This window comes from Sorex fumeus, unplaced genomic scaffold (assembly GCF_029834395.1).
Source record: "Sorex fumeus unplaced genomic scaffold, SorFum_2.1 ptg000072l, whole genome shotgun sequence".
Classification (NCBI taxonomy): Eukaryota; Metazoa; Chordata; class Mammalia; order Eulipotyphla; family Soricidae; genus Sorex; species Sorex fumeus.
The window spans coordinates 16,854,958-16,877,469 of record NW_026606129.1 but is presented as its reverse complement, the minus strand read 5'-3'; the positions used below and the strand labels follow the sequence as shown (position 1 = coordinate 16,877,469).

General features: G+C 38.4%; 1 protein-coding gene across 1 annotated transcript in view; it reads left to right on the top strand.

Moving 5' to 3' along the window:
* Positions 1-22,283, top strand: part of COL6A5 (collagen type VI alpha 5 chain) — a 78,530-nt gene extending 56,247 nt beyond the window's left edge. The window contains 7 exon segments of the mRNA XM_056129563.1: positions 5,134-5,169; positions 5,266-5,314; positions 10,851-11,335; positions 13,642-13,732; positions 14,604-15,266; positions 19,142-19,220; positions 22,044-22,283. Coding sequence (XP_055985538.1) covers positions 5,134-5,169; positions 5,266-5,314; positions 10,851-11,335; positions 13,642-13,732; positions 14,604-15,266; positions 19,142-19,220; positions 22,044-22,266 — 1,626 coding nt within the window. The 3' untranslated portion in view covers positions 22,267-22,283.
* The last annotated feature ends 229 nt before the right edge of the window (positions 22,284-22,512 follow it).

Sequence of the window (22,512 nt, the reverse complement as noted above, 5' to 3'; positions counted from 1 at the left end):
ACTCTGATAGCCCTAACCCTGATTCTAACCCTAATTCACGGCCCAGTCACTGGGTCTCTCAGTCTCAGTGTGTGTTCAAAAAAATGAATGAGTGAGGCAGAGGTGTAGTCTCTACCCTGCCACATGTATTCATTCGGTGGCCAAAAGCCACTTCCCCACCACCCCACCCTGCAGCTGCAGTCAACAGTCACATGAAGGAGGAAACAGGGCTGCAGGTTGGTGATCAGTTGTCGCTTATTCCGTTCTCTCCAAGTGCCTGTTCCAGTCTTACCAAACGCCCCATTCCAGTCTCACACTGCCCCTCATTCCCATCTCCTCCTGTTCCCCATGCTACTTTCCCTGTACCCAGTCTTGCTGCCTTGATCTACACCCAACCAACCCAAAAGTTGGAGGAGCAACTACTTACTCCTAGGTCAGCTAGCACAATTAACATATGTAAAACCCTTCCTTCTGGGGAAGCTCTTCTAGAACAAAGATCTGCTAGAAGATCTGCTCAAGGGCATGTTTTTATTTAAGGACTTACTTTTCCTTTCCTTAGTCCATAAATAATCATCCTAGATTTACTTAATAAGTAAAAGGTAAAGGTAAAGGCCCTCCCGTTGATCGTCGATTTGCTCGAGCGGGCCCAGTAACGTCTCCATTGGAGACTTTGTTGTTACTGTGTCTGGCATATCGAATACTCTCGGTAGCTTGCCGGGCTCTCTGAGAGGGGTGGAGGAATTGAACTCGGGTCGGCCATGTTGGCCGCTTGTAAGGCGAACGCCCTACCCACTGTGCTATCGCTCCAGCAATAAGTAAATCTTATTACTTAATAACCTTTCAAGTTATTTTGTATTGACACAGTCACTATCACTGTCATCCCATTGTTCATCTATTTGCTTGAGCGGGCCCAGTAACGTCTCTATTTTTTTTTTTTTTGAGACTTGTTGTTACTGTGTTTGGCATACTGTGTTTCGCATATTGAATACGTCATGGGTGGCTTGCCAGGCTTTGCAGTGCGGGCGAGATACTCTTGGTAGCTTGCCAGGCTCTCCAAGGAGGGCGAAGGAATCGAACCCGGCTTGGCCGGGCTGGCTGCATGCAAGGCAAACGCCCTACTGCTGTGCTATCATTCCAGTCCATGGACACAGTAAGAGATATAATAATCTTATAGGGTGGCTCTCCTGGGGACATCTCACAATAGACCCCAGACTACAGTGCTCAGGCCAGATAGTTCTTTCCTAACCCTAGCAGGGTCTTTATCCAGTTGTTCCTCTTTGGATCATGACAGAATTTGTCCATGACCGTGCTGTTCATTTATAGTTAAGTATTATGGTGCTTGGCCTGTCCCGTTTTGATGCCAGGGTAGTTCACAGTTTGCCCTGGTTCCATCCAGTCCTTTGGTCGGGACCCTGCTTCTGGGGTGCTAAAAACCAAGGGCAGTTGAGGCTTAAGACAAGTAAATATGACAGATGTCCAGAAGTTATTCGGAGTCAATTAACTCCCAAGTTACAAAATTATAATATAATTGTCTTTCTGTGTCTACACAAAAAGGACATTGCTCTAAAGTAAGCTATGCAAAGGACATAAAGAAAAGAGAAAAGCAATATTTCACATATGGTTACAAATCTATAGACCTCTGAAGAGTTTGACTTTACAAGCCACTTTGCAAGTCACTGCTTAGGGGAAATGAGTGATTAACAGGCAGGGAAACCAGAACACAAAGGAGAAGTTAAAGATGAATACTGAGGAAATGGGAGTACTTCAGGAGCATTGTGATGAATATTACTTCATAAACCTAAACTTCTTGTGGCAGAGAAAGCACAAACCAATGTAATCCAGTACTCAGTTGACCTCTACAATGACATATCCTTGCCTAATCACCTCCTAAGGTAGCTTCAAGGGTAAATTAGATGTAACACTCAATTTAAACTGTAAAGTTCAATACAAGCATTCACTGTTACTGTTATTTTTACTAGCACGGTAGCACTGTCCTCCCGTTGTTCATTGATTTGCTTGAGTGGGCCCAGTAACATCTCCATTGTGAGATTTGCTGTTACTGTGTTTGGCATATCGAATACATCATGGGTAGCTTGCCAGACTTTGCTGTACAGGCAAGATACGGGTAGCCTGCCGGGCTCTCTGAGAGGGGCGGAGGAATAGAACTGGGGTTTGCCAGGTTGGCCACGTACAAGACAAACTCCCTACCCACTGTGCTATTACTCCAGCCCCCAAAATAAATGAAACAAGGGAAAAAAAAGAAAACAAGAATAAACTGTCACAACTTCAAGGTTAGGTAAAGCCTTCTTGACGTGATATCAAAAAGCACAAGTGACAAAAACACATTAGATTTTTACCAAAAAAAAAAATTATTTTGGAGGGTGGTGGCATACTTCGTAGTGCTCAGGGTTTATTTCTCACTCTGTCGTCAGGAATCACTACAATTACTACCTACTCACAATACAATTGTGCCAACTCCAGGATGTTGACAAACTTAAAACCTTTTCTGCTGCAAACAATTAACAGGAATCACCAATTCACAAGAATAGGGGAAAAAAACTTTGCAAATCATGTATCTGAAAAAGGACTTGTATGTAGAATATAAAAATAACTCTACTCAACAATAAAAAGATAAATAATCATAGTAAAGGATCAGAATAGATATGTCTCCCTAAAAAGATAAGACTCATAACCAATAGATGCCTAAATTATTGAATCATACAAGTTTCTCTTTAACATTTAAAAAAACTATCAGACTGTTTTACCAAATAGCTGCATCATTTTACATTCCTGTTAGTAGTGTATAAGGGTTCTAATTTATCCACAGCCTTCCACAAAAATATATATATATGTCATTTTATAATATATGTCATTTCACAACCACTAACCATCCTAGTGGCTGTGAAGTAGTATCTCATTACATTTTTACTAAAGTTTTAAAAGTAAGGACTTGGCTACATAAGCTTCATGAAAGTTTCTTGGCAAAATTCCATCATGTGAAACAAGTTGATGGAGTTTCCCAAACCATTGTTGCTGCCTCCTTATTTTTAAAATGTAAACTCTATAGAGGTGTGGAAGTATGATCACAGCTTTTCCCTATGAACACATTACAAAAGAAATGTGAAAGAAGCCCTAGAGACTGTCAGGCACATTTCCCATTGTTGAACCATCTAATTCAGTGATTCTCCTGTTGTTAAGATGTTTACATGTCTTTCTTTCCTTTGCTCCTTATAAGTGAAGCCAGGTCAATCTTTCCAGTCCCTTTGTCTTGTGTAGGAGGACAGTCAGCATTGATAAGAGTGGAAGAACTACTTTGAGGAATTTTAAGTATTTTCTGACTAACTACATAAATGGTTTTCTTATCTTGTGACTTTATTAAAAAAATGTGTATTCTTGTGGACAGCTAAAACAAAAATCAACTAACTGTAAAGGATACTCTGAGACAGATTTTTACTTTCTTCTGCTTTAAGGAACTGACAAATGAATCATGTGGATGAGAATCTCATCTTTTGAGTCAATCTTGTCTGAATTTATCTCCTTTTCACATCCTGGAGCTCCCTTTTGGGACTCCCACATGTGTCTAGTCTTGTGATTGGCCTGGTTGGTCTGGTAGAATTCTCATGTCCTTTAGCCTTATTCTCTGTTCTCTTAAGATCCTGTTCAAAGTTACTCTTATGCTCTGCCTTTCAGGACACTCAGTGCTGATGTTCTGTAAGATGTCACTGCAGGCTCCATTTCTTAGCCAGAAATTTTGTTCCTCTCTCTGTTTAAGCTGTTCCTATCTCTTTAAATGGTTTCACATTCTTTCCTGTCTCCTGCTATAACTTGTAAAAGGAAGCACAAGACTTTTTATATTTTAATGAGATGAACAATTTCCTGGGCTGGAGCAATAGCACAGCGGGTAGGGAGTTTGCCTTACACGCAGCCAACATGGCCAACCTAAGTTCGATTCCTCCGCTACCGAGAATATCTCACCCTCACGGCAAAGCCTAGCTAGCCACCCATGACGTATTTGATATGTCAAACACAGTAACAACCAAGTCTCACAATGGAGATGTTACTGGGTCCGCTCGAGAAAATCAATGAACAATGGGAGGACAGTGATAGTGATAGAACAATTTCTTAGATCAAGAGTAAAATATGTTTTCCACCCATCAAAGGTGCCATTAATACCACTAATATAGTTAATACCACTAACATAAATTGAGCATCACAGATTAATCAAGTATTTTAACACCCATTTGGATGGATAGGTAAATTGAATAGATAGATCAATGGCTCTGTGGATAAATGTATATACATATGTATGTAAGGATGTATAAAAGGATGAATAGATAAATTAATGAATGGATGGATGGCTTATTTGTCATTTAGATTTCCTGGTTGAAGTAATTAGGTCAGTGAAATTGTATGGGTGAGAGCATGTGATAGTATTTTCTGAAGCCAACAATCAAGCATTTATCAGTTGCCTTAGAAACCATGTTCATAAACATGTTAAGAGCCAGCTGTCAAGAAAAATATTAATCTTAATCAGGGAAGTAAAAAGGAGAAAGGAAAAAAGCTCAAGCTATCAAGATAAAAAACTGACTTTTTAAAAATTAAAAATTAAGTAAAAAATTAAAATAAAAAATTAAGTAAAAAATTAAAAATTAAGTAAAAAGTAAAAAGGAGAAAAGCTCAAGCTATCAAGATAGAAAAACTGACTTTAAAAAAATCAACCTTCCTTCATTCTTGTCACTCAATTCGTTTTATTCCTTTTCTGCACAGCCTTCTAGCATCTATGCATTAGGGCTGGAGTGATAGCACAGCAGGTAGAGCGTTTGCCTTGCAAGCGGCCAACATGGCCGACCAGAGTTCGATTCCTTCGCCCCTCTTAGAGAGCCCGGCAAGCTACTGAGAGTATCTGAGATACTGAGAGTATCTTGCCCTTGTGGCAAAGCCTGGCAAGCTACCCGTGTTGTATTCAATATGCCAAATGCAGTAACAAGTCTCATGATGGAGATGTTACTGGGCCCGCTCCAGCAATTGATGAACAATGGGAGGACAATGATACAGTCATGCATTAGAAAAAGAATAGTGGATTTTTCCTTTGAGCTTAGTTTTTCACTATAGACTCCCATTTACATACCAATAACTTGTTTATTTTTCCTCTAGGGTCCGAAAGGCTTGCCAGGGGTGCCTGCCTATTCTGTAAGTATCTCCTTATTTATAAGATAAAACCCAACCAGAAGGACTACTTAGAAATCTCTGTGTTCATGTTTCTTTACTTTCTTTTTGTTTTTATAGCTATGTGATCTGATTCAGTTCATGCGGAAGAGTAGTTGTAAGTATCAGTGTGGCATGAAATTAGCATATTAGTGATTGGTGAGGGAATTTAAGACTCATTGGGATATTCAGAATCAGTATACTGAAATGACTGGCATGATGGTATATGTCTTCTGCCAGTAGACTGGTTGTGAGTGCCTGATGTAGGACGAGCTCATGTTAAAGGAGGGAGGAAAAGGAATATAATTGAAAAAAACAATGGCTTTAGTTCCTGATGTGTGATCCACAAAGGGAGAGAAACATTTAAAGATTAACTCCAATGTATATCAATTAGCTTACTCTAATACAAAATTATACACAAAAATACAGAGGAGATACAGTTTTAAAGATTGACCAAAGGTAGCTTTAGATTGGAGGCTCACTTGTTTAGTTAATGTAGTCTCTGTATATAGTGACTACCCCTGATTAAAGGGAAGTAACCTGCAGTGGCTTGGGAAGTTTCCAGATAGGAATAAAGCAAGAATCTACAAATCAATAAACTGGTTTTAGTTGTGAAGAAAGAGAAAATGAGATAGAAAAAGATCAGTTATTTTATTATTAAAAAATTATCCAGGGTCTGAAGTGATAGCACAGCAGGTAAGGCGTTTGCCTTCCACACAGCCAACCCGGGTTTGATTCCCAGCATCCCACATGGTCCCCTGAGCACTGCCAGGAGTATTTCCTGAGTGCAGAGCCAGTAGTAACCCCTGTGCATCGTTGGATGTGATCCAAAAAGCAAAAAAAAAAAAAATTGTCCAAAGGAAATAAAGCAAATGAAAGAAAAAACTATAGATAAAGACATAATTTAGGAACCAGAGCAATAGTACAGCAGGTAGTGTGCTTGACTTTTATTCAATCTATTGCATCTCTGGTTTTTCATATGATCCCTCAAGTACCACCAGGGTTAATTCCTGATAGCAGAGCCAGGAAAAACTCTTGAGCATCACTAAGTGTGGCCCAAAACAAACCAAAAAAAGACATAATTTAACTATTGCTCATTATGACAAGATACCTATATATTATACTTTTTACATAAAAGAATGATTTGGTTATAGTGCATCACTAATGAAATTTGAGCAGAAACAGTTTTGAAATCTTAAGCAAAAGATGAATAATATTTTCATTTAAAAGCATAAATTTAAATTGCATTCTTATCATTTTACATAAGTAAATATAGATACATAGAACTAAATACTAGAAAGTAGAAAACTATAACAACTGCTTGTTGTATTAGGGTGGTAGAATTTCAGTGATTTGTCCTCATGTTGCTATTGCCGTATGATGATAAATAATGCTCGTACAATTACAATCAGATGAATAAAAAATGGAAAAATTGGAGAAACTTTACTGAAGAAGACTGCATCAAAATGTAGTCATCACAAGTGTATAGCAAGGAAAAGACAGCAATAACAAAATGAAAGTTTAACATCTTTGGAAGATCTCAGGTGGCAAGGCTAAATATTACTTGGATGAAGAAAGAGAGGAAAAGTTGTCCAGGAAAATTGATTTTGTAGAAAATAATGTTGCATTTAGACATCTTAGAAGTAGATAAATATCATGCGTGCCTCAAATTGAAATCATCTACAGGAAGCTGATGAAATAAAACTGGAATAATGGTGAGTGCTGGGTAATTAGAGGAGAATGTGACATCACTAACATGTTGGTGGTGTTCAGCCACAAGGATGGGTAAGCCTTCAGGGAATTTCAAACGGGAGAGACAGAACAGAAACCAAAGGAATAGACCCAGACAGACATCTTGCGGTAGATTGGGTCCGAAGAACAGCAAAGATGGATTTGCAGATTAGTCTCACAGAATTTGAAAAGAATCCAAGAAGCAAATGGGGCAAAGATTCTAAGAAACGATACCCGAGAGGAAAACTATTATTGCTGAGAGAATAGAAAAGATCTTTAGAATGTGGGAAGAGGGGAGAAGCAGTCCCAAATCGGAGGAAGAAGTTAGAGTGAAGAGCTATTGTCAGGGAGATTAATGTGTAATCCAGTAATCCAACTCCCTCAGGCATTGCTGGTCTTCTTGGGAAATAAAATGAGGTCCACCCAAGGAAAACTGTAGGAGATGGAAGGGCTGACTCTCCACCCAGGATATTTGGGGATTGGAAGAGATTTTTCCAACTTGGAATGAAATGAGTTAATCAGGAAATAATGAGGCAAGGAGGAGTCGGCAGTTTCTATAATTAGACCAGGGTGTTGATGTGAATGTCAAAATACAGAAGAAAGATGATGTTTTCAATGATAGGAATTCAGAGGTAATTTGGATGGTCTCAATGGTAGATGATATAACCTGGACCTTGCAAGGTTGGATTCCAGCTTTAATGCAAACTTCTTAAAGACCAGGTAGGAATGAGATGGGAGTTGAGGGGGAATTGGAAGAGAGAGAAGGTGGTCAAGAATAAATGAGGAGAGACCAAATGACTCAAGTTTTGAGGAAGAAACACCTAAAGAGGGAATGATAGTTATAGAACAAATACATTTTGAGACCCCACCCTAAAACATGTCAAATAATTTTCCAAAAATCACCTCCCTTTTCTGGACTCCACCAGGTGGGACTGTTTCCAGAGCATGTGCTGCTAGCCTCAACACTGGGCTTGGGTCTGTCAATATGGGGTGGTTCCCAGAAGAGAAGAGGTGTCTGGTTTAGGTCTTAAAATCCAAGGAGGCTGTGGGCTATACATGCTGCCTGCTGGCATTAGAATTTCAGAGGACATAGTCTTAAGACAACTCAAAGGCGACAGTGGAGTTGATGTGAGGAAAGTGTGTGCTACAGGAGAGAATGGATGGAAGGCCAGATTGTTGCCAGTGTGAGTTAAAATCTTTTGTTATATTGAAGTAATTCATTTGCTTCCTAGAAATTGAGTGGAACGACCATGGAAATTGCTAGGCCGGTGCTTTCTAAAGATGTAGCAACATTTCCCCCTAATTCACCACATTTTCACAGAGCAAATCACTTAAAGAAATAAGATGTGGGGGGTGGGTGGAGTAATAGAACAGCGGGTAGGGCATTTGCTTTGCATGTGGCCGACCCAGGTTAGGTTCTCAGCATCCCATATGGTTCCTTGAGCACCGCCAGGAGTAACTCCTGAGTGCAGAGCCAGGTGTGACCCAAAAAGAAAAAAAAGAGAAATAAGATGCTAGGTTTCCGTTATCCCTTAGGTATGGAGAAAATTCAAACACAGCACACATGCACACACATATTTATAAATATTATAATATATATAGATAGATTTTTTTGAAACCCCCATAGTTCACCAGATGTTGATCAGGAAAGAAAATAACACCCAATATTTTAGCCTTGTCTTGTTTAATGATTCTTAAAGGCTATAAAGGAGAGAAAACAAATTAGATTCTAGCTATCTTGCCATTTAAAGACTCATCTATTATGCTTCACCAAGACAAATAATTAGTGTTGAGGTTTCTAGCCAAATTCAACCAATGTCTACAGTATTGACTCACAAGAAGAAAAGGTCAGGAGGGTTCACCAGTTAATTAGTATAATGCCTGTACATCTTCCTGAAGCCATTCAATCTGACTGCCTGGAATTTAGTAATGTTCTTCATTTGTAATAAGGATCCAACAAAACATCAACCTTTGTTGGAATTTGTGTTATTGGGATTATGTTTTGATTTGTGCCATATAATATACCTCTCTCTCTTTCTCTCTCCCTCTCTCTCTCTTATAGCTTGTTGGAGAGGTGAGTTTTCTAGCTATACCATGTTTCTTGTTGAAATAAATACTGCCTCCTGACAAAACTAAATTTTAAAAAATTCTCCAAATGCCCCCCCCAACCAGTCCCTCACCCCATAAAGCAAGCTTCTTTGCTTTATGGCAACACTTATGTTTTGGGAGGCCTATAGTTATTCATGCTGTTTCAACTTGATTATACGATGGTAACTGCCAGGACTTGGCCTTCAGCATGTCTAATCTCCCTGGGTTCTGTCACAGCTTTCTACTTGGTTCCTCACAGAGCAGTGCTGTGTGACTAGGGAGTTGGTGACTGGGCTTTCTGCTTGTCTACATTCTGACATTCAGTTCTCATGACCCAGAACACTCCCTTCTTCACAGTGTTGTTTCCTTTCCTCTCTCTGGTATGCAGCCTTACATTTTCTCTCCCTGATGCCCACCACATCACCCTGGCTCTGCAATATGTGGCCTTCCAGGACCTTGATGCATTTGGTGCCACCTGACATTGTAAACACCTCAGATGGGGTTGTCTTTGAAACTGGTTCTATTAACCTGAAGACCTCCAGCTGAAATGGGCCTTGTGGGTGGAGAGGATGACTTTGAGCTTATCCCCAAATTGGAAGCCATTGACTTTAATTCTACCACATACAGAAGATATCAAGCACACATAAGTGGTCCACAAAAATGGCATGAACTTGAGTGAAGCTTGTTGGGTAACCTGCTGGACAGTAGGGAAGGGTGAAAACAAAAAAAAAATAAAAATTACCCCTGAGAGAATCTGTAATGATAGGTAAATCTCAATAGGCACTTGTCTATTCCTTCACTAATAACTTTTAGAACAATGCTAAGAAAAAAGTAATGCGTTTTTTTCAGCATTTAATGTTCATCATTGGTTTTGACATTTAAAAATGTCTCCACAGTAAAATTCCTGAGAATCTTGAGAGAAGTAGAATTCCTGAGAGAGGTAAAATTCCTGAGAGAAGTAAAAGAATATGACAACATTCTGTCTCCCACTTGTCTTACTGAGAATAGTGGTTGTGACATGGGATATGCCAAGTTTAATTTTTCTTTGGGGGAGACAGATTGGCATGGTAGAACAGCTTATGTAGATAGGGCTGTTTTTAAATTGATTTTTCTCTCTCTGTGATCAGACCTTTACAAAGACATTGAGAAATTAGGCTTGATGCAAGGCAGATTCCTCCTAAAATTCAGCCATCATGTTAGTATTCTTATTAAATTCAGCCATCACTAGTGTTGACTTGTGAAAAAGTCAGTGACCTCTTGAGAGTTAGTAGTCATTCTACCCAGTGATTACTCCTTGAATAGAGTCTTTATCCTCTTGAGCCACAATATAAGAGTTTCAGCATAGCAATGAGTACCTGGACCAGTTGGTCAAGAGCAGATCCACATTTGCTTCAACTTTGTATCCCCTTCCTAGTATATGTCACTCTCCTCTTTTTATCGTGAGCATGCAATAATTATTGAATCATATGTGGATGACAGTCTTCCAGCTGACTTTATCATTATTAGGAGAATATTTCTGAAGATTTTGAGAAGAGTAGATCTTCCCAATTTCCAGTAAACCTTAATTTTCTTGTATTTCTTTTTAAAATGAGCACGCCAAAAATACCACATTTTTTGTGAGCTACGTTCAAGCATGCAAAGATTCATGTCACCAATACCTTAGTCAGGACACAGACCGTCCCATTAGTCCCAACCACACTTTCACTTACATTTTTTTCTTCTTTTCCATGTATCGACCATTTGCATGTTCCTACTCTTAATGTGAACCAATTACACTGGAGGGAGGGAATGGGAAAGGCTTTTGATGCAGTGAAATAACTTAATTCTTCTGTTTTTCACTTCTGTAGAGAGGTGTCCAGTGTATCCAACAGAGCTGGTATTTGCCCTGGACCAATCCATTGACATTGGAGAATCAAGATTTAATGAAATGCGTGACCACATCATTTCCATTGTGGAAAGCCTTCACACTAGGACAAATAACTGCCCTGTGGGAGCAAGAGTGGTGGTGGTTTCCTATGATTTCCGCACCCATTATCTTATCCGTCAGTTTGACTACCACAGCAAGAAACAACTCCTCCAACTTCTTTCCCAGATTAAATATCAACCTCGGACAGGGCCTGAAGACATTGGTAGCGCAATGAGGTTTGTGGCCCGGAACGTGTTCAAGAGGACCCCTGCTGGGGTCAATGTGAGGAGGGTGGCCGTGTTTTTCAGCAATGCACAAAATGTCAGGATGTCATCCATCATCACAGCCACCATGGAGTATAGCGGGCTTGACATCAGTTTGGCAGTCATTTCTGTGAATGAAAGGATCTTCCTGGAGGCTTTTGAGGTAAGAGATTTCCTTGACAACTGCTTCATGTTTAAGATTTCGGTACTGACAGGCTGGAATGGTGGGGGGTAATGAGAGAAGTATGGCTTCTTCACTGCATTGCCATTTCCATGGCTGTTTTGTTGCCAGAGTCCCTGAAATCCAACGTCTAATAGGAATGGTATTAATAATGAGAAAAGCCAGCTTTGTGTGCCTCTTGCATTCCCAGAACTTTCCATACTTACTCATGCACACTTACTCACAACTCTCTGAAGGAATGAAGCTGTCATTTTCAGGTAAAACATGAGGAAACTCTTCTAAGGAAGTAGCTAAGTGACTCAATCCCACTTAGCCTCCTTACGAAAAGGGCTAAGTCAGGCTGATCTCTTCCAGTCTTCTACAGATCTGCTGGGCTGAGACTCTGTTATCTGCTCACCCTTTCCTACATAATTGCTGGACTTAACCTGGGACAGATGAAGGTTAGGGGTTATTTGAACCCCTCAGGTTGTACAGTACATTCAACTTTTTATAAAAAAAAAAGGTTCTATCCCTTTTATAGCTACATATTCTTGTGGAATCTATGCTTCCCTATACATTTCCCCCAAAACAAACAAAACAAAACCAAAGGAAAAAATATTTTTTTAAAAAAACCCTACATCTTCTGTTTTACTGGTTTAAAATATACTCAAGATTATCCTTGAAATATATGCTCCTGGAGCTTGTGTGAGCCAAGAGATTATGTGTCTCTTTTCAAGTAAGTTCACACATCTCCACTGAAAAAATAAAAATTAGCCTACTCCACCCTAGGGAGAATCAGTCTGCTCATAACACATCTAAGAATTTTTTGGAAATAAGAGTCCAAAGGAGAGTCATAAAAGAAGATTTTGTAAGAAGTCAAAGATTTTTGTATAAAAATAAAATGACCTCCCAACATACTAGAAAATTTACACTGTTGTTTATTTTTATTTGTATCTCCCTATTAGAATATAGGGAGATATTTTATCTGATTGTTCACTTCTACATCCTCAGCACCTAGAATAGGACCCATAATATTGTGGGTATTTGTAAAGATATATTGGATAAAAAAGAAAGAGCAGGTGGTTTACACCTGTGATTAAACTTTCTTGATTTATCAAGGCAGCATTTAGCCTTTTCATGATGGGCAAACAAGCCAAAGAATACAGGTATCCTTTCATTAAAAAGTGCACAGGAATGAAATAAATGCTTCCTAGCCATAGTCATTTCCAAATACTCACATAACACTTTACCAAACAATGGGAATGTGACTTCTTTAATCCTTCAATTGCCAAGGGAAAATAAAGAGGAAGCCTGAAGGCTGGAGAGGTATCTTTATTATCATCTGGGGGGTGCTATACACTTTTCTTTATAAGGCAAGTGTTTGCCCTGGATGGCACTTCACATAGATCAAATACTGTAGAGTTATTGACTCACTGAATACACAGAATGAATGAACATGAATGAATATGATGTCTTATCTATTTTAGCATGCATTAAAGACAATGTCATCAAGAAACAGAATCAGGAAATGTACTCCCAAGTCTTTGGAATAGATCTGGTGTCTTCTGTCTGCTGCCCACTCTTTTCTGAAATAGACTTTTCTTTGGAGATAAGATTGAGAAAGTCCACTTGACATCTGAAAGATGTGCCCTTCTTTGTTGCTTTTGGTGTGTTTTGTTTGGGGTCAAACCTGGTAGTGTTCAGGGCCTACTCTTGGCTCTGCACTCAGGGATCACTCTTGGCAGGGCTCAGTGGACTACATGGAATGCCAACAATTGAATCTGGGTTGACAGTGTGCAAGGCAAGTGTTCTGCCATTAGATTATCTTTCTGACCCTCAGATGTATCAATTTAAAGATAATGTGACTGCAGTAGAAATAGTTGAAATCATTGCTTTGTAAGGCAAAAGATAATTTGTAAATACAGAACATTTTCAGGAACAAACGTCAGAAGCTGATGTACTTAATCCACTGGTACATAATTAAAATTGTATAAAAATTTAGTGTGTAATCATAGGCATGGAAATAAGAGTGAAATTTTAATACTTGTCCTAAGGGATAAATCTAGTCATCATTTTGTGTTAGTTTTCTCATAAAGTAGAAATGATACCCTAAATGAGTGTGTGTGTGTGTGTGTGTGTGAGAGAGAGAGAGAGAGATACACAGACAGAGACTGAGAATGTGAATACACTAAAGAGGAAAGCGATATTAGTTGGGTCTTCTCAAATCAATTCTTAAATTGGGTGGACTATAGCTTCCTACTAGTGACCAAGAAAATGACCAAACAGCTTCTACTTCTTTCTCAACACAGTTTGACAACACTGGGATGTTTCAGGTGATCCCCAGTCCTCCAGGATTGGAATATACACTAGAAAGACTTCAGCGCTGTACACTTTGCTATGGTAAGACCAGCAAGAAGAATTTATTACTGAAAAGTCTTAAATGCCTTCTGGATGAATTATTAAATATGACTTTATCTGATATCTCCATTTTTATTATAGATTATACTTTAAATTCTGGTCTTTTGATACCCTATGTCAGGATTTTTTAAAATTTAAAATTTCCATGCTAATAACTGGGTTGATTTGGTTTAATTAATTCAATAACTATTCCAATCAATATGGATTTTAATTGAGGGACAGTTTTGTAGTCTGTGTCCAAAGCCTCTAGAATATAGGGCACCTATATTTATTTTTCCTTTAAAAATGTTTTATAGGGTCACATCCAATGATGCTCGATAAACCAATGTTTGAGGGGGGTCTATAAGCTACTAGGGAGTACATTTAAGGTCTTTTATCACTTGAGCTGTCTCCAACCCAAGAACATCTTATCTAAATAAGTTTGTTCATGACTTGTAGATGAGATATACTTGTTTTCTAAGTCTACTTTCAATTTAGACCTTTTCATCTTGTCTGTAAGTGACCATAGAAATATTGCTACATTTAAAAAAATTCCTATTAATGGGGCTGGAGTAATAGCACAGCGGGTAGGGTGTTTGCCTTGCACGTGGCCAATCTGGGTTCGATTCCCATATGAGCACCACCAGGGATAATTCCTGAGTGTAGAGCAGGAGTAACCCCTGTGCATCGCCAGGTGTGACCCAAAAGCAAAAAAAAAATAACAAAAAAACCCTATTAATTTAGATAATGTGAGATTAAAGAAGTATCAATCATATTATTTATTCTTGTTAATTAGTCACTGGGTCATATGCTTAAGAGTTCAGCATCTTGTGCCAACACTGAACCAATGATGATTGTCTCTGTATGTTTTCAGATAAGTGTTTTCCAAATCCTTGCATCAGAGAGATTTTTTTGCCTGAAGATTCATTCATGGATGTAGCCTTTCTTGTAGACAATTCTCGGAATATAGCAAGTGATGAGTTTAAGGCTTTGAAAACTTTGGTGATCTCAATGCTTGGCAACTTTAGAATTGCTTCAAACCCTTTAGACCCAAACTCTAGAGGCGATAGGATTGCCTTGCTGAGCTACTCTCCTGAGGACAGTTCCAGAGGAATGAGGAGTGCAATAAAAGCAGAGTTTGACTTTACAACTTTTAAGAGTCAAGACCAAATGGAGAACTACATCCAGACTAACCTCCGTCAGCTAAATGGAGAAGAAAACATAGGCTATGCCCTATTGTGGAGCATGACAAATCTCTTTCCAAGAACACCAAAGTTGAGAAAACACAAGGTCTTCTTTGTGGTGTCAGCTGGAGAAAATCTAGAGAACAAAATTTTCTTAAAGAGGATGGCCCTGAGGGCTAAGTGTCAAGGCTATGTCATATTTGTGATTTCCCTGGGCTCTACACATGTGAATTACATGGAGGAGTTAGCCAGCTACCCACCTGATCATCATCTGATACAACTTGGGAAAATTCATAAACCAGAGCTGGATTATATTGTGAGGTTTTTAAAGCCATTTGTATACTCAGTCAGACGTAAGTCATTATTCATTTTTTCTTGCTTTGATTTAACAAATTAGTTTTTGTTGTTAATATTTATAATCTAACACTGTATCTACAGTTAACCCAAATATGTTAATTAAATGATAATGTATGGACTAGATGGGACGATTACTATTTGCACACTAGTATGATGCAGTGAGGTCTTGTTTGTGATAGTTTCTCTTAATCAAAAATCTCTTCATTAGAAAGCTCAGGGCTGGAGCGATAGCACAGCGGTAGGGCGTATGCCTTGCACGCAGCCAACATGGCCACCCGAGTTCGATTCCTCCGCCCCTCTCGGAGAGCCCGGCAAGCTACCGAGAGTATCTCGCCAGCACGGCAGAGCCTGGCAAGCTCACCGTGACGTATTCGATATGCCAAACACAGTAACAACAAAGTCTCCAATGGAGACGTTACTGGGCCCGCTCAAGCAAATCGATGATCAACGGGAGGGCCTTTACCTTTACCTTTAGAAAGCTCAGAATAGTTGAAAAAAGCTCAGAACCACTTATGCGGTTCACTCAGCCTTAGGAAATTCCAAGAGCAATTAGCCATTAGATAAGTCTCCAGGATAAGCATGTAAATTCAAGTTTTTCCTGCACACCTAGTTTGCTTGCAACATGGATGAGGATAGAACAACAAAATGGTGTTGTGTTGCTCCTAAAAAGTCTGAGAATGCAGGAGGGGGCAGGCTTGATCTCCTATACCTCAAAGCCTCCAGAGCATCGCTGAATACAGCACTAGAAGCCCTCAAACACCTTTGGGGTGGCCTGGTATGCCCCATCCTTCAGAGTCCAAGCAACAGCATTTCCTCTGGTGCTAGTATTGAACCTCCAGCCTAGTTTTCAGAGTATCACTAGAAATTGCCCTCCCTGAGTACCGAGAATTCCTCCTCACCCACCCACCCAAAGAGAGTCTGAGCAAACATTATCACGTGGAAATCTCCATAAAATACTGGTGTCAATTCAGGGTGTCTAGAGAGAAGGCTGGGACTCTCTATTTCTAACATGTTCCTCAGTGATGTCAGTGCTTCTGGTCCATGAATCATACTTTGAGTAGCAAAGGTGTAAGCCAGAGCTCTACAAAATATTGCCCATGGGCTGGTTCCATTCCGTAAACTGATTTGAGAAAGGGAGTTACAGAAAGTAAGGAATTCTGAAAATTCTCAGAATTCTGGAAGCAATTTGACATTCTTCCGTTACAAGTCACAAGCAGAGAGCTCTGTCTCATTGAACCACACACAAACCTAAAGGATCAGGCTGCAGATGATTTAGATACAAAACATTCATCCTTCATCATAAATGGTTGAGTAGCGTTTTCGCTAGATTAGCAGCTCTCAACTGTGAATGATTGTGACTTCACCCCTACCCCACCCGCCATCTTCTCCTCCTACACCTCCTGAACATTTTAAAATGTTTAGAGACATTTTTGGTTGTACCAACTGAGGGAGATGATATTACTGGCATTTTAGAATCCACACCAGGATACTGCTAAACATGCTGTAGTGTACAGGTTACTCTCCACAGCAAAGAAAGAGTCATCCCTCGTGGCAGTAGCATTGGGGTTGAGAAATTCTGCTCAGAGATTCCTGTAGAATGTCAGAGAGAACTCCATTTTCTCCAGTGACTAATATTTGATTGATAATCCAATGATTTTCTTCTTGGGACTATGGTACTATTTGTTAAACTCTAAATTCATTCATTGGCAAAATGCACCATTGTATAACAATTTTTAACATCTTATCTAAAAAGTAAACATCTTATCTAAATTTTTAACATCTTATCTAAAAAGTAAGCAATAATTCTAAATTTTGATACTGTTAGAATTTTTTTACAGTAATTAAAAGAACTTTTTTTACAGTAATTCTTTTATAATTTCACTATTGTTGTTCATGTGTAAAGAGGAATATATAGATTAGAGCAACTAAGAAATTTCTAAAACTTTACGTGTAAAATGTAACTCTTGTGAGCTACTTCTTGACTTCCAGTCTTTAATATACTTTTGTTCCCCTAAAGACATTGCTGTCTTTAGGCCATTCAGATTGGTGATGATATTACATACTAAACTGTCCTCTTTAGGCCATTCAGATTGGTGATGATATTACATACTAAACTGTCCTCCTGTTGTTCATCAATTTACTCAAGCGGGCCCAGTAACGTCTCCATTGTGAGACTTCTTGTTACTGTGTTTGGCATATTCAATACTCTCGGTAGCTTGCCAGGCTCTCCAAGAGGGGGCGGAGGAATCGAACCTAGCTCGGCCGGGCTGGCTGTGCGCAAGGCAAATGCCCTACCGCTGTGCTAATAACTCACTGGTTTAGTTGGCTCTTTAAGTAGCTTTTGTAGTTATGTTTAGCTATCATACTTTTGGTAATAGTATCAACACATCTAGTGTACTTAATTTCTGTAACTCATTGGTTCATAGGAGTTAAATGATTTATCAAATACTACTTTTGAGCGTTTTTTCCCTCAAACTACTTACTCCATCCAGTCCTATAATTTTTAGTGACAACATATTTTCTGTTCCCAGTGCATAGATAACAATTATATCATAATCCTTACAACTATAAATGAAACTGATTAGAAAATATCAGTTCATTTCAGAGATAAAGAAAAAAGCTGCTCATCTTAGAACCAAATTATTATGATTATTATAACTATAAACCCTTCTGAGATAGTGTCATAGAATCTTGTATTATTCAGTGCTCAAAGTGTTTCTTCAACTAAAAATTTTTATTTCATTAATAAGATGTAAAAATAATATAATTAATAATATTAATACTTAATATTTCAAAGCTTATGGCACAACATAGGAAAGAAGGAGGGAGCAAAGGGCCATATTATTTAGATCACTGTCTGCCCGTTGCTCATCTATTTGCTCTAGTGGGCCCAGTAATGTCTCCATTGTGAGACTTCTTGTTACTGTGGTTGGCATATTGGATACATCAAGGGTAGCTTGCCAGGCTTTGCCGTGTGGGCGAGATACTCTTGGTATCTTGCTGGGCTCTCCAAGAGGGATTATTTAGATCAATAAGATAAAAATCATTTCTCCTGAAAATAAAGTTATGAAATTTGCTTATAAATGCATGAACATGGAGAGTATCATGCTGAGTGAAATGAGTCAGAAGGAGGACAGTCATAGAATGACTACATTCATTTGTAGAAATTGTACTTAGGGAAACACAATTTATAGGAATAAAGACATAATGCCATTGCTTATAAAGACATGATATGATGTCATTACTTTCACCTTTCTTTCAAGAGTTTTTCTTTAAAAAACTAAAATATATTTTCAGAAATTAAAAAAAAACTATACTATTTTTAATATATAAAAATTATATATCAAAAAAATGTAATATGAAAATGCACATTTGAGAATGTTTAGGAAATCAAATAAACTTAACTTTGCTCATACAAAAAATTAATTTCTCCTAGGAAGTTATTCTCAATTGAGGCAGAAGCACAGGAATTGCATAATATAATAAAACATTATTTCATCTCTAAAAATCATAGGAAGTAGTATGAGTAAAAAACTTTAGAGAATCTAAATTTGCCTTAGATAGTGCTACTCTGAACATAGAAACCATGCTCCTATGATCTCCATATGATACCCTGAATCACAATGAACTCTTCAGCCAACAATTTGAAGAGTTTCCATAATTATGATAAATTTGACTGCAAAACTCTTCCAAATTGAGTTTTGAATGCTATTTCTACTTGCTAAACTTTTCTGTTTTCATTCGAGACAAATTTAACTGAAATCTTTTAGTGCAACTTACTGCTTCTAGTATATACCCACTGATATTCTCCTTACCTAGAAAATGCAATTTCTGGTTTAAAATTCTAACTAAAATTTTGCTCTCTTGGTAGGACAATTCAATAAATACCCACCACAAGTGCTCATGGAAGAATGCAGAAGCGACTCACAAAGAGGGGATAACGATCGCCTGTGAGTTAGAAAAAAATGCTATGTATCCAAGTGACTGCTAACTGATTGATGGGACAGAATTGGATAGTGACAGATTATGAGGCTGAGGAAGCTCATAAGGTCCCTGAAGTAAAGGCACTTTATCCATCCCATTTCTAAAGTTACTTATCAAGCATGCTTTATAGACTGATGCTATTAGAATACTCTCATATGCTTTGTACTTTTGCCTTTGAATTCATGATTTTGTCATAAATTCTCATATTTAAATTTAACTCAGAATAGAACCTACAATTTAACTTCAACGTTTTGCAATATCACATCCTTCCATACCATGTGCACTAAATTCTGGCCACACTGAACTCTTGTCTGCTTATATGAACTGAAGGAATACAACCTAATACCCTTTTCCCTCCAGTGAACATTAGCCATATTTAATTGTCTGGATGAAAGCTGTCTTTTCTGTGATATCCATCTCTATTCTCTGTTCTCTTCTGAAAATCTGTACTTTCTCTAAGTACCTGTTTCTGGTAAGGTGGTAACATATATGAGTCAAAGACCCCAAGCATAACTGCACATGAAAACAAATTTCCTTAATTTTATAGCCTACATTGTAATGTAAATAATTCATCTGAGGAAATTGTGAGTCTCAAAGAGAATGAGAATTACTCATTTGACTGCTTTCCTCTTCTTTATTCTATTGAGCGTGTGTCATTGACTACAGACTCTGAAAGTTCCTATTTAGGGACGGAAAGAGTCATTTTCTCAGATAGAAATTTAGAAAGAACAACAGATATAAGTTTCTCAGGGGTCATAGTGATAGTATAGCCTGGTATAGTCTTGCACGTGGCTTACGTGGGTTCAGTTCTTGGCACCATATATGATCCCCCCACTCCTAGCCCTGTTAGGAGTGATCTCTAAATGCAGAGCCAGACGTAAGCCCTGAGCATTGCTGAGTATCCCCACTACACTCAAAAAGAAAGTTCCTCACAGTCTCCCAAAATAAAAAATGACAAGATGCAGACATTAGAACTTATGATGTGCATGTTCCTACCTATAGTATCAGATTTGCTTTGCTGTCCAACATCAAGTAAACCATATGCTAATGAGAATCAACTCTCACTTGAACTGCTGACAAATATTGTGATGTTACTTAAGCCTGAACAAACAAAAATCTAGCTGTCATTCTTAGGCAGCTATCAAACCATAATAAATCTGGGCATCAAATTAAGACAACTTGCTAATACTCAAATGTAAAACATTAGTTTAATGTAATGAATCGTTCCAGTTTGCCAAAAGAGAATTCCTGGAAGCTGAAAAACTTGCTCTATCTTGGTAAAAATATGTAAATGAGAAGGCAAGCTGTAGGGGCACAAGCAAACTCCCAGCCTGATGCTCTGTTCACAGTTCCTCACCACTGATCTCTGCCTGCACTATTGAGAATTATCAACCACACGCTGTGCTATGACAGTTCTGACCTTTCTTTGCCATGCACACATAGATCACATACTCTGTCTAACTATTTTTCTTTCCTCATTAACTATCAACAGGTAAAGTAATCCTAATGTGTGCCAAAAACCAGTATCAAATACAAATGTAGGGACTAAATGTCTCTAAAGTAGCAGAAACAGATGGATTGCATGTGTGAGGCCCTGGATTTGATCCCTGGTTCTGTGTCCCCCCTGAGTCCTGGTGGGTGTAGACCCTGGCCCCCAGGTACTGCAACAACAATTACTAACTAAATTGAAGCATAGACCATGAAGTTGCTGAAAGTTGCATAAATAGGGTAAAAATAAATACAGAGTTTTCTTTAATCACCTAAATCAGTGTTTCTCAACCCTTTGACTCCCTTTCAACTCTGTATCCTTCCTGTCACCCTTTTGTTCTACTGGTTGGATCCCTAAACTTGTGCCGTAACCCCCAAACCCATTTAAAGTTTTCACCTGTGTAGTCCTTGGGATACCCAGGTTGTAAAATATTGATCTAAATAAAATTACAGCTTTTTATTTTAACTTTTTGGGTCACACCCAGCAGTGCTCAGGGGTTGCTCCTGGCTTTGCACTCAGGAATTACTCCAGTGGTGCTCAGGGGACCATATGGGATGGTGGGGATCGAACCTGGTCTACCACGTGCAAGGCAAATGCCCTACCCTCTGTACTATAGTTCCAGCTCCCATTCATAAGTTATTGCAAAGAACTCTTTAAACTCCTATCAATATAGACATCATTTTAGGCCTGATGTCACTGAGATAGATGTTCTTTGCAAATTATTTTCTATGATGATTGATAATAATTTGAGATGTAGTATATCATTATTGCAAATGATCTACAATTAATTTTCTTACATTTATTTAAAGCACTGATGCAAATCAGATATGGTTTAGACTTAAGTAGTATTTTATAGGTTGTGAGCATGTAAGGCATGTGAGGGAAAAGGAAGAAAAGATGGAATTTTAAAACTGTGTTAGTTTATGGGGGTCGAGGATAGCTCACAGTGCTGAGCATACTTAGCATGCAGAGGCCATAAATTTAATCCCCAGCACTTCCTGGTCCCCAAAGATCACTAGGTAGAGCCCTGGTGACCCCCAGCACTGCTTGGTCTGGCAGCAGTACATCACTTGACTGAGCTGTATATCCTGAGAACAACTTGAAAGGCATAAATAAATAAATATTTGTCACTTTATATTTTAGAGATATATTGAATATTATTGAATTATTTGAAATTTATATTTTTAGTTACCCAGTATTTTCCTTCTAAAAATTGTCTGGATTAAAGTATTGAGTTCTTTCATTTGCATTTCCAAAAGTTATATAGATTCACTTAAAACTTTCTCTTTTTATATCCTAGCTTTATTCCTGAGCCACCTGAGATTTCTTCAGGAGAGAGCGGCTTGAATGTTCAGGAACTAAGTGCTGAAAAAGACTTGCCTTTTGTGTTAGAGGACAATGGAAGTAACCATTTAGTTTACAATCCAAGTCACATGATAATGCCACAGGGATTGATGATTAAATATGAGAAAGATCAGAATTCTGAAGAAATGTCAAGCCTCCATTCTGGTAAGGAAATATAAAGTTATGGAAATGTGTAGTCCTGGATCCTCATCTTTTAGCTGGTAGAGAATAAAAGAAATGAAAACTTATCTCCAAGGTAGCCTTTTTTTTAATGTGGAAGACTGTAGCCATAGCTACTTGATTTTACTGAAACTGAAGATTCAAATAGTGACAGACACCACTAGGGAAATCACTGATACAGGATCTAAGAATGTTCTTAGTACTCTCACAAACTTAGATTTCTCTGGATCCCATAATTAGAAGAT